The sequence below is a fragment of the Chenopodium album genome, chromosome 21 (assembly GCF_948465745.1).
Source record: "Chenopodium album chromosome 21, dcCheAlbu1.1, whole genome shotgun sequence".
NCBI classification, from domain to species: Eukaryota; Viridiplantae; Streptophyta; class Magnoliopsida; order Caryophyllales; family Amaranthaceae; genus Chenopodium; species Chenopodium album.
The window spans coordinates 37908994-37921391 of record NC_137854.1 but is presented as its reverse complement, the minus strand read 5'-3'; the positions used below and the strand labels follow the sequence as shown (position 1 = coordinate 37921391).

The window sequence follows — 12398 nt, the reverse complement described above, 5'->3', positions numbered from 1 at the left end:
TGTTACTTAGAAAAAAATGAAAAAACATTACATAGGACGTAGAATATAAAATTTGGGCCTTTTATTTGGTTGACACCGAGCAAAATAGGGAATTCCTAGTTGATCCTGAGGGTTGGAGTAAAAAAATCCAATCTAAGTGATGAATTCCAAATCTACCCTCCTTTTCGACGATAAAATACCAAAATTCCTTGTTTATACCCAAATTTTGATACTTGGGAGTGATTTTTCATTGAGCTAGATAGTTTTGGGTATTTTCAATAAAGTACAATAATTAGACACTGAGACTAGTTGTAACCCTGGATCAACCTCTTCTTTTCTTTTCTTTTTTTCTTTTTTTTTTTTTTTTTTTTTTTTTTGATTTGTAGATAAACACTTTTAAAATCGTGCAGATCAGTTGTTAGAAAATCTGCATTGTCTTGCTTGATTCAACTTTACAAGGGTAGTTGCATCCATTTGGAGAATTGATACTCCACTTAGTATGTTTTAAGCATCAAACAAATGTCTAAATTAGGAGAATATTTTCACGGTTCCCCCTCGCCGCAGAGGTTAGCATGATAGTAAAATCAGGAGCCATTTCTCCATGCTTCCTGCAAGAGTTTATACCTGACAACATCCCTGCCACATTTCCCCTTGGGCATCCAGTTAGGTTTCGACGAGGCTGACTCAATGCAAATGTTCTGAACATTGATCAAAGCTAGTGGTACACTAAGCTTGTCCAGCTCATCATCACTGTTATGTGCTTTTCTTAGCAATGACGACCCGCTTCTCTTCTGAGTTTCTCCTAACAAACTCGAGAACAATGCAGCTGGAAGAGGTGAGTATACTACTGGTTTTGCAGCACATGGAAAGCTTATAATATAATCATTTGAAGTCTCATGAGGATCCTGAGTAGAAATGGAATAACTCAGCCAAGAAAACAGTAGAGAAAAGCTTACAGTACAGCAAAGAAATATGTTACATAGAAGATTAGAAGAAGCAAGGGACTAACCTCAGATACAAAAGCCTCGAGAACTTCCACTGAAATGGGATCCGGAGAGAAATCATCCGGTTCAAAATTGGTGAAGACCCTTTTGAGAAGAGTTCCGCCAAATATTGGACATACCTTAAAAGTTGTAACCCAAATTATCAGAACAAAGAATTTCAGCTGGTGACTACAAAGTACAAACTTACAGGTTCAGTACTCAGAAGTGTTCTGTCCTACCGGCCAATACAGGAGGAAATAAATGGCTAATATCTAATCACAATATATTAGAAAGGCGTTGCATCTAATTATATGGTATGACCCCTAAAAACATCATTAGTTTAGGACTTGTGCATTACCACTGTCAGTTTCAGTTTTTGAGTTGAGGTCTTAAAGATGTACATAGTTGCTTAATACTACTCATAAGTCATACATAAACTAGCCACTTTCAGTTTCTAAACTGAGAACATAATACTGAAAACTGTATATTGTTCTAGACTAGTGCTTCATGTTTAATTTTCATTAAAACTGGAATCTCAAAATTTCAATGGCGAACAAGCCCTTAGCTAGCAGTCTGTAACAAACATCCTAATTTTGTAATATTTCTAATAAGTGAAATAGGTATTTGGTTATTACAGAGTGGTAATTTTTCTTTCTAATGCCAGGTTACTCACCTCCTTCCTTGTGGTGGCATCAGCAAGCATTCCAAGGGGAAGCCTCATAAGATCACCCAATGCGTTAAGGAGATAGAAAGTCTTGACAGCATCTTCTTCATTGGATTCATCCTGATCCTTTGACGGGTGATCTTCTTCAAGACCAAAATAATCACTGAGCCATTTCGACCAGCTTCCAACCTGTTTACAAATTGAAGAAACCAAGCAACAATGTCCATATCATTCAATCACTGTAAAAACATTTGGAACAGGAACTACAAGAGGATCGGATACTGTAAGTTACTAACAGCATTTTTCAGTTGAGCACCAGCACCAAAACTTGATTTCCCTGCAGGAATGGGGAGGACTTTAAGTTCAGTGATGGGGTCTGACATTGGATCTGTTGGCATCTCTTCTGAGTCACGAAGAATGGCATTAAACATCGCTACATCTAGCCTATCCACCAAATGCTCCATTACCTAGAAAGCAAATAAAGTAAATATCACCATGGGTTGTGAATTTATGATAGATAACATGTCTGGTGTAAATGGTTGTGATATAACTGAAAAATCAGTGCAAACAAAGATATTTTACCATTTTTGACAACATTGGCAAGCAACCACAATCATGACCTCCAGCTCGAATGGGACAAAGCCGCTCACAAGCATCGTGGAAAGCTTTCTTCCAGAGCTCTATGGAAAAATTTCCTTGCTCTTGATCCCCCAAACCAAATTTCCATCTCTGAGTTTTCCTCGAGGTCAGCCTCTTTCCCTTTTTCTTCTTCTTTGCTGGCTGCATATGGGGAATAAAACTCTGTGGAAGTACACAAAATTTAAAAACATAAGTACTTTATTGTAACATTTAGATAAAACCTGCAAGTGCTACAACAATATAAGAAGAATATCAATGTCACAAGCTGTACTGAAAGGAATAGAGGCAAAACCTGCCACCATATGCCCTCAACAATGCGAAAGAAGATCCAAGCTTCGACCTTCTCTAATGCCATGATGAATGTATGCGGATCTTCCCAATCACCCAAGCTATCTATTGAGTCATTTGAGGAAGATTTTTTCTCTGACTTTTTTCTTCCAGATTTAGTATCAGCGCGAATTGGTTCAGGGAGAGAAGGGATATCTTCAGTTACTTGGCTTACCATAGATCTTAGTATTATCGTGTTTGATAACCAGAAAGTCAGCCTGTACATCAGAAAAGCATTCCAACACAAGGTTGTTCCAGTTCAAATCAGTAAAAATCAGTTTTTATCAGGGAAAATCATGAAAATTCAACCACAAAAATTGTAACAAAGAAATGTTCTACAGCTTGAAATTTGAGGAATGGTAATACATGGTTTTTTTTTCTCGGTTTAGTTCATACCTTGTAACATCATTTCCACAAGCCTTAGAAACCATAACAACTCCTGAAACTATTGTTCTAGCAGAACTTGCTCTGTTAATTTGTGATTCCATTTTGCAGACATGTCGATAAAACCTTGCAAGCCTTCTAGCCGGTGCATGGACCTTCCTTTTGGAGTTCAGATGCTCGGCTATCACTGAATACAGTCCAATCTCAAGTGCAGCAGCTTCTCTCAACTCTTCCTCGAGCATCTTAATTTTAGACTCGAGTTCAGGTCTATTATCAGGTTTTACATTCTTCTTTTCTTTCTTGTCACTTTTTCCTTGACTTTTGGTATCAACTTGTACCTCTTTTACAGAACTCTCTTCCTTTTCCCTATCAAACAAATGCAAAGGGATAGGAGGACCATTGGACCTTGGAGAATCAGTTGGAAGTCTGACAGATTTTATGTGCTTCAATTTATCACCAAAACCTTGAAGATCAAGCCCCTTTTTCCCAAATTTTAAAGTGCTAATACTTCTTGAGGTCTGTTTTCTTGTTGTAGCAACTTCTGAGAATTTGCCAAACACATTAGTATTGCTTTCTAAGCTCCTCCTTCCATAGGCCCATTCATCTTCCCCACTATGCGCGTATTCCTTTTTCTCTATCGAACTCCTTGTCCTTCCTTCATCATTTTCATGTACCTCTGCAGCACCCCCTAGCTCTGAATTCAGACCCACCTACAAAATTTCAAGGTTCAAACTCATAAATTAAACTACATTTTCTTTCCTGCTAAACAAGAAATACTAGAAATATGGCTCTTATTACAGCATAAAACAACATAGAAGCATTATACATTTTTACTAAGCCAAAATAAACAGAAACATCATTCTAGAACTTGAAAACACAATGCTACATACACTATACTTGTTAAACAAACTAACAGTGAAATAAGACTACATAAAAGGAGCTGCAAAATACTTACATTGACAAAGTTAAGCATTTCATCCATCTGAAAAGCAGAATTCCCTGCACGAAAACTCGAAGTCCTAGAAATAGCAGAAGCATATCCGTCATCATCAGTGACAGAAGCAGGCTCAGATTCATTATCATCACCTTGCTCGCTCATCATTCGTAACACAGACTCAATCCCTTCATTGTCAAAAGGCTGAATCTGAACATAAAGGAGAGGCAGAGCATTAGCACCTTTCGAAACCTTTTTAGTAATAACGATTGGCGCTGTCATTGCCTGAACATCTCTGATGATCCCAAATTCTGCAAGGTTTATAACAGCAGTACCTAAAAGTTGACCTTTTACAGCTTTATCCTTTTTTGGTTCATACAAGTGAAACTCCAAGTTATTCCTCTGAAACCCATGATTATGATTGTTAAAATTGTCTTTGCTTGTTAATGTGACTGGGAGTTTGAAGAATTCGTTAAACTCGATTTTTCCATCTTCGAACCCATTAAGGGCAGGCACACCAGGAGGTAAAAACCCGGAATTTTGCTCACCATTTTCCCATTGGATTAACACAGTTTGTACAGAACATAATGCAACTGAAGGCGGCCAAGGCTTGATCTCGAGTACACTTACAATGTAGTCAACTTGAAAAGAATTTCCCTTTTTCTTCTTCTTTCCTAGCAACATTACGATGATTTTACAAGAACAACAAATGAATTAACAATGTAGCTAAAAATCTAAAAGTCAAAAAAATGAAGAAAAGTTGGAAATTTGGATTGAAAACTCTAAGAAGTTTTTTATGTTAAAAGGACTAAATGATATTTATGAAATGAAAAATGCCGATATCAGCGGAAATTATTGAGCCTTCCCATGTCTCATCTGTGAAACAGACTTCTGTGCACGTATCCCTCAACTATTTCATCTTAAACCATAAAATATTGTTATTGTATAGTTTTAAATTTAATGGCCTTGGAATCTTAATATGGTCAAACTTTATATTATACAAAGTTACTTTTCTTTCTTCAGATTACGTTAATTAACTACTTATTCTTTAGTTTACAAACAAAAACGTTTGTTAGATTCAACTAATTTCAATTCCGACATACTCGGCCATGTTTTTACTAACATGTATAATAGTCATGTTATTTGTTTGTAGTTACATAATACGACATCAAATCCTAAATCATATTGTTTCCTTCCCTCTATTCCAACTAATAATAAACGGAGGTAATTTAAAAAAAAATTATAATACACATTTAGTAACATCTATCCATATATAAATAAACAACTAAGGAAAATGTTATACACGAATCTAAAAGAAGAAAGAGGAAACTATTAATGAAATATTTTCATTAATCACGTTGATTTGCGCGTGTTTTTGTCATGCATTCCAAAACTAGTACGGAATACCAAATAAGGAAAGATATTTAATTCTCCCTTAGGGCTACATCAAATGATGGTTAAAATAATGTTAAAATTCAAAGTATGTGTAGTGATTAAATCAGGACGCATGAAGTAACATTATAGAAAACCGGTTCCCCATACGTCATTTAAAAATATAGGCACGATGGATTAAGTAGGACTCCAGATTAATTTAAACAAATGGAGTGATGTACAATGATATAACATAGAGAATTAAATAGAAACTGGGGTGTGGCACCTTTTGTAATTAAAATCCTGCCAAAGTTAGGTCATTTCCATTGTTGGGTATGGACAATAAATAAGACTGATGAGACAATGACTTCACTCAATTACTTGGATTTCTGTCTGTGTTTATCAATTTTTCATCAGAATTCAGAAACTGAGGGCCAGCCATGAAATCAGTCTTCTTTGATAATTCCATAAAACACTGAGTCAGTATATATGATCTAAGTAGTCTGAATTTAGTTTATGTGGTCAGAAGCTGAAGCGGTAGAAAGCTTGAGAAAGATGGTAAAAATAAAAAATAAAAACTGTAAGAAAGATATTTTTCAACAAAAAATCTGTAAGAAAATCTGGGTAAGATGGACTCTTTTGGCAGTCATAGTAGAGGAAATCTGGCACTATCTGTGTGCAAGAATTTAAATGGCAAGTTGGGGCGGGAAGGAGCAATCGCGGCTGTTGTGGTTACTTTGGAAGAATTCTTACTTGTATGTGTTAGGGCTTCCACGGGCATCAGGATTGATGAGAAAAGTATTTACACGAAATCTTCCTGTATATTTCTAAAATCAGGTGAATCAGTGTTAAATTTCATTGTATTTGGGAACAGGTATAGAGCTGTACATCCATCCAGGTTATAACCTTTGATGAGCCGATGCAATTGCAATCTCCGAATCCAGGGGATTAAAACATCAAAACGAGTGGCCAAGGAAATTCTTTGTCGGATCATATTACAGTTTAAGGGATTCAAACATCCGATAAAAAGCTGGAAATTTAAATATCCTAATTTCCCCTCCAAGGTTTTCCACAAAACTTGAGACCAGCTGCAAAAAATTAAGATTGATCTGATACGCTATGAAAAACAAGGATTCTAAAAGCATGGTCTGAAGAAATGTTTTGCATTGCCTTACACCAGAAAAACAACATGAACAATATAAAATTTTTGTGTCTGTCCAGACACATTCAAAAAGTATGGAGTTATTGCGATAAAACGAATACAGCCATGTTGATACATCTTCAAAACGAAACAAATTACTGGGACATACATGTACTTGAGCTACCTCCTGGATTATACTTAGCGGGCAATTCCTTACAATCTCTTATTTCAACAATTATCCAAGAATTGAAGGTCTCCTGTATCAAATGTGACAGAACAATGTCAACCAATATGAAAACCACAGCTGAAGCATTTCAAGCAAACAACTCCAGAAACCAGCTATGTTTAGCTGGACAGAAATTATGAGACATTTGGTACCAAATAGGAGAGTTTTTTTATATTTTTTTTTCCTGTGTTCGTATTGTTATGTGGGAAATTGTTTTCCATGTTTTAAAGGGGTGACATGGACTGTCTCCGATCAACCTTTACCATATAGAAGTACAAAGTAAAAACTAGAAGGGAAGCTCAAGGCATATGTCCCCTCTTTTAGTAAGGCTTATGCTTTAAACCCATACAAAAAGATGCATTGAAATACCAAATTAGGTAGGGGAATAACAACATTGCACATGAAAAGGAAAAAAAACTTTAACTAAAATCCTTGCATATAGAGAACATTGAAACAGAGCCCACTACCCACATTTTAATAGATATGGTTTAATACTGTGTAGAAACTATAGAAAATAGCCCTCTCAGTGTAATGAATTTCGTCATTATCTGTATGCATGCAAAAATGACCAGCAAAGAGAAGGCTCAAACCTGCATAAGATAATCTAAGCAGCAGCCTCAAGCAGACCTCTTTTTTCAGCCTCGAGCAACTCCCTAGCTGCATGATCTTTTATCCTTTTCTCTAGCTCTGGCCGGAAATGCCTAATAAGACCCTGCACAGGCCATGCAGCAGCATCACCTAAAGCACAAATGGTATGGCCCTCGATCTGCTTTGTTAACTCTTGAAGCATATCGATCTCCTCCAACTTTGCATTTCCAACTTTCAACCTCTCCATAATCATCCATAACCACCCTGTTCCTTCTCTGCATGGAGTACATTGACCACAACTCTCGTGCTTGTAGAAATAAGATAGCCTTGCTATTGCGTCAACAACATCAGTAGATTTATCCATCACAATTACAGCAGCAGTCCCCAAACCAGATTGAACAGCCTTAAGAGCGTCAAAATCCATCAGCACATCATCACACAAGTGTTTGGGAAGCAAGGGGACCGAAGAACCCCCGGGAATCACTGCAAGTAAATTGTCCCATCCACCTCTCACTCCACCACAGTGCCTCTCAATCAATTCTTTCAAGGGGATGCTCATTTCCTCTTCAACTGTGCAAGGCTTGTTGACATGACCAGAAATACAGAATAGCTTAGTCCCTGAATTGTTCTTCCTGCCAAAACTAGCAAACCATTCAGGGCCGCGCCTTAGAATGGTGGGGGATACAGCAACTGTCTCCACATTTGTGACGGTTGTAGGACATCCATAGAGTCCAGCATTAGCAGGGAAAGGAGGCTTCAATCTCGGTTTTCCTTGCTTCCCTTCAAGACTCTCCAAAAGTGCAGTCTCTTCACCACAAATATAGGCACCAGCACCATAATGGATATAAACATCAAAGTCATAGCCAGATCCACATGCATTCTTGCCCAAAAGCCCAGATTCATAGGCTTCTTTCCTTGCCTTCTGCAGATTCAAACGTTCATTAACATACTCACCTCTTATATATATGTAAGCAGCACTGGCCCTCATTCCTACCCCCGCAATTAGGCAACCCTCGAGTAATTTGTGAGGATCATGCCTCATAATTTCTCTGTCCTTGCAGGTTCCAGGTTCACTTTCATCTGCATTGACAACAAGGTACGAGGGACGACCATCAGATGCTTTTGGCATGAATGACCACTTGAGACCTGATGGAAATCCAGCGCCACCACGTCCACGGAGACCAGACTTCTTCATTTCATTGACTATCCAGTCAGAGCCCTTCACAACTAAGTCCTTTGTTCTATGCCAGTCACCACGTTTCATAGCACCTTTAAGAAAGGGGTCATGCAGCCCATATAAATTAGTGAAAATTCGATCCTCATCTTTCAGGCCACCAAAATGAGTTTTCTCTGGAGGAGGAGGAGGGGGAGGGGGTTGAGGGGTACTGGATGTTGAAGCAGCCTGAGTGTTGAACAATCTGCTATAGCCAACTCCCCAGCTATCACAGTGGCGCTGAATTTGCCCTATTCTTTGAAGATTAAGGATGCCCCTTAGGGGTGCCTGTGAAAAGTATGTATAAGGTCAGATGAAAGGGTCATGGAAGCTACTTATCATTTGGAAATCACAGCATTATGAATGCTCCTCAAGCTACTTTAATAACAAAAACACTGTTATGAATTATGATCATGATGCACCTTGATCCAATTTCATAGACCAAGAACAAAGATTTTTTTAGAGCTTCAACTTCTTAATAGAAAAAAAAGGTTACCTCCAAGACCTAGTTTTATCCTTTCAAGCCAAACTACAAAACACTCCTTTTCATTTCCATCAGTGAAATCACTATAGGCTCATTTGCTTGATTAAATAAACAATCCTTTCATCAGTGTGTAAGGTAGATACGAGAATCTTCAACCAACGATCTGCTCTACTAAGCTCGTTTCTTACATCTTACTATATGTTAGATGTGTGCTACAAACTCTACAGACGAATACCTTATAAGTACTATAGTGCGAATGCAAAACCTTAAGGCTAACAAAGTAACATACTTAAATTACGCATTTCCACAGTACTACTTATTAACATCATTGTCCAAAGATAATTTCAATAACATTCCATTTGCAAGATCTGTACAGTAGCTCAAAGACATACTTTAATCACCTAACGACATTATAAATGACCCTTACATCGGGAATTCCCCTCGCGAGGAGGGCTTCCTAATAATTATTTTCCTTACACTTAAAAACATTATAAATTACCCTAGAATTTCCCTTGAATCAAACAACGAGGCACCACAATTTTTTAGACAAAACTATCATGATTCCTGAAATTTCATGATTCATTCAATTCAATCCAATTACTACAAAAGAAATTCCCGACTTTCTCATGCATAAATGATACGGAGTATATATTTCAATAGACATCTGATACCGAAGTAACATGGGAAACAATAACAAGGTCCCAGATAGGCGAAAAACAGAATACCAAAGTAATGTCATCTTTCTTCCTAATTACGAATGCGCAACATCATTTTCACCTCTAGCAATTAACCATTTTTCTCCCACTAAAAAGCTAACCTAACTACATTGATTAAACCAGCTCATATTCCTTGATACGTAGTATTTGGTAACCCAAATAATCACGAAAAATGCAGCAATAGTTCATGGCATTCAAAACCCAATAATTAAATTATGATCAAACAAGCTAAAATCAACTAATTACCCAGATAAATGAAATAATCCCTAGAAAATGCGGCTATTGCCCATCATCTATAAAACCCCAAAAAATACCTAAATCGAACGAAACTATAAAAATAAGCAAGCACAATGCATTTAAGAGCAAATTCATAGAAAACCCCACTAAAATTAATCTTATTAAGATCTAAATGCAACAAAAATTATCCTCAGAAACCCCAAATCACACCATTAATCAATACAAAAACAAACAAACAAAAACTGGAAATTGATGGGGGAAAAACCCATTAAAAAATTACAGGAAAAAATGCGCAAGAAATAATTGAAAAGAAACAAACATTAAGAAACTCAAATGACAAATAAGCGTACCATATTTGCAGCAAGATGAAAGCTTAAATTATGGGTGAATTTGCGATTCAGCAGATTTGACTGTGCGTTCTTTCGAATAAGAGTTTAAAGAGGAGAGAGAAAGAAAGAAGAAGAAAAATGATCTAGTGTGAGGGGGTATGCTTTATGAAACGTGGAATTGGGAGAGTCGTTTTTGTTTTCAATGATGTTGAGTGATTTTGACGGCTGTGATTAATGGCGGTGTATTATGATGTGATGATCGAATGGTCCACGTTGCTTCTGGGCTCACCTTTAAGGATTCACCTGATTTTGGATTTGGGTTTATTATTTGGTCTTTTTGTTGATTGGGCTGGATATTGTGCCCAAAACAATTTTTCTTTCTGGCCTTTGGGTATATGTTTGCTACTTCCAATCGGCAATTTTTATTATACACTCGGGTATGAAATTTTATGGATTTTTTTTTCCTAAATTGTTTCTTTAGAAATGCGGGATGCGTATGTTACGATGGATGTGTGGTCATTCAAGAAATGATCATTTGAAGAATGAGATTATTAGGAAGAAAATAGGGATTACATCAATTGAGTACAAAATGCGAGAGAATTGCTTAAGGTGGTTTGGCCATGTAAGAAGATCTTAGAAAATTTGGAAGAATGTGATTGAGAGTGATATGAGTGTTTGGGGGATTAAAGGAAATATAGTGTTAAATAGATTAGTATAAAGGGGGGAAATTCGCGTCAACAACGTGTGATTATTTTACTTTTACGGAGTATTATTTTACTCAATTATGTTTTATAAACTTTTTTTTTCTTCATTATGTTTTTTATTCACTCATTTTTTTTTTCCACCGTTTTAAAATTTCTTGAATTTCATTCTAAGTACTCTTTTAAACCTCTCATGATACCTGAATGCTCTTTCTTTTCTCACTCTACACGCCTTTTTCAAAAATTTCAATTCATTATCTTGTTATGTTCTTTATTCATTTGTCAAAGGTTCGTTATAACGATTCATGTTGGCCGACCTCAAATCATTTTGGGAATAAGGGTTTATTGTTATAACAAGGTAGCAAATGGGTTTGTGTCCTTTGGCCTTGTGGGTGGTACATCTATACATTCTAAACTTGTATAATAAACTTTGATGTTGAGGTGATCCATGGATGGAGTTATATTTTGGCAAAAATGGCTCATCTTAGGGCAATGCATTGGTGTGGGCTTGTGTTATAAGTTAAATATCATGTACCTTAACAGGCTAACACTTAATTTTAGGCGATATAGAGCTGGGTAGCTGGATTTAACCAAAAGACAACTTTTCTCCTCTTCCTTCTCTTTCATTAAGGGTAAAATTGTCTTTTACTTTTTAATATTAATTCCTACGCCTTATACCCACTCCCCCCCCCCCCCCCCTCCTTTTGTTATAAAAATAGAGGAATAACTCTAATTTTTTTTTTTTATCCCTATTCCTTTCATATGTGATAGAACAATTCTCATTAAACAAACAAGGGATTATAGGATAGAACTATAGAAGGGATTATTAATTCCTATCCCACCTACAATCTCTACAAACAAACACCCCATAAAGAGATTATTTATAAAATAAGAAATAGGATTGGATGTCATTTGTGTAGGATCCTATTTGATACTCTTTACTCTAAAAATTCATATATTATCAATTATCACAAATATTGGTTGTAAATAACATTTTCAAAAAATAATAATAAATAAATAAATAAATCTGTTGTGATGTCTTAACCCCACAACTTATGAGCATGATGATGGCTAATTTTGAGTTAGTGCCTTTGTGGTCATCTTTCACAAACAGGGAACGGATGAAGATAGAAGCTAGGAATAATGGGTCAATGGGGTCATAGTGTTCTATCTTCTACTGATTTAATTTCATCATTTAATTGGGATTTGTGTAGGGATTTTATGCTGATTATGTCTTTTCTAACTTAGATCTTGATCTTATTAAAATTAAACTTTTATCAAAAATTTTGAATTTGAATTATTGATTGTAAAATATGAGTATCAAATCAATTAATAGGTCTGATTTGAAATATATTAATCAATAAATTAACAAAACATAATGCATTGATTTTCTTTATTCCTGTCTTTATTATGTGAAAAAAAAATTATAAATCAAATCAAATTTACCTTTCAATTATTGGAAGACGACATGTCTAAGTCATA

General features: G+C 36.1%; 2 protein-coding genes across 2 annotated transcripts; both read right to left on the bottom strand.

Moving 5' to 3' along the window:
- Window positions 1–459: 459 nt before the first annotated feature.
- Window positions 460–4594, bottom strand: LOC145600784 (uncharacterized). The gene is made up of 8 exons (XM_081656648.1): window positions 3932–4594; window positions 2989–3686; window positions 2558–2810; window positions 2209–2427; window positions 1923–2093; window positions 1636–1815; window positions 989–1102; window positions 460–884 (listed from the first exon to the last, which is right to left on the bottom strand). The coding sequence occupies exons 1-8, from the start codon at window positions 4592–4594 to the stop codon at window positions 564–566; spliced, it is 2619 nt and encodes an 872-aa protein (XP_081512774.1). The 3' UTR covers window positions 460–563.
- A 1836-nt stretch (window positions 4595–6430) lies between these two features.
- LOC145601765 (NADH dehydrogenase [ubiquinone] flavoprotein 1, mitochondrial-like) lies at window positions 6431–10372 on the bottom strand. The gene is made up of 3 exons (XM_081657833.1): window positions 10237–10372; window positions 7239–8737; window positions 6431–6679 (listed from the first exon to the last, which is right to left on the bottom strand). Exons 1-2 carry the CDS (start codon window positions 10237–10239, stop codon window positions 7253–7255), a joined length of 1488 nt encoding a protein of 495 aa, XP_081513959.1. The 5' UTR covers window positions 10240–10372; the 3' UTR covers window positions 6431–6679; window positions 7239–7252.
- Between the last annotated feature and the right edge of the window lie 2026 nt (window positions 10373–12398).

Bases quoted from the DNA above. Each gene is read 5' to 3' on its own strand.
- LOC145600784 (XM_081656648.1), bottom strand. From the start codon at position 4,594: ATGTTGCTAGGAAAGAAGAAGAAAAAGGGAAATTCTTTTCAAGTTGAC. The intron at 2,428-2,557 runs GTTTTGCCTCTA...GTACTTCCACAG, and splicing joins TTGAGGGCATATGGTGGCAG to AGTTTTATTCCCCATATGCA. The intron at 2,094-2,208 runs GTAAAATATCTT...TTTGCTTTCTAG, and splicing joins TGCCAATGTTGTCAAAAATG to GTAATGGAGCATTTGGTGGA.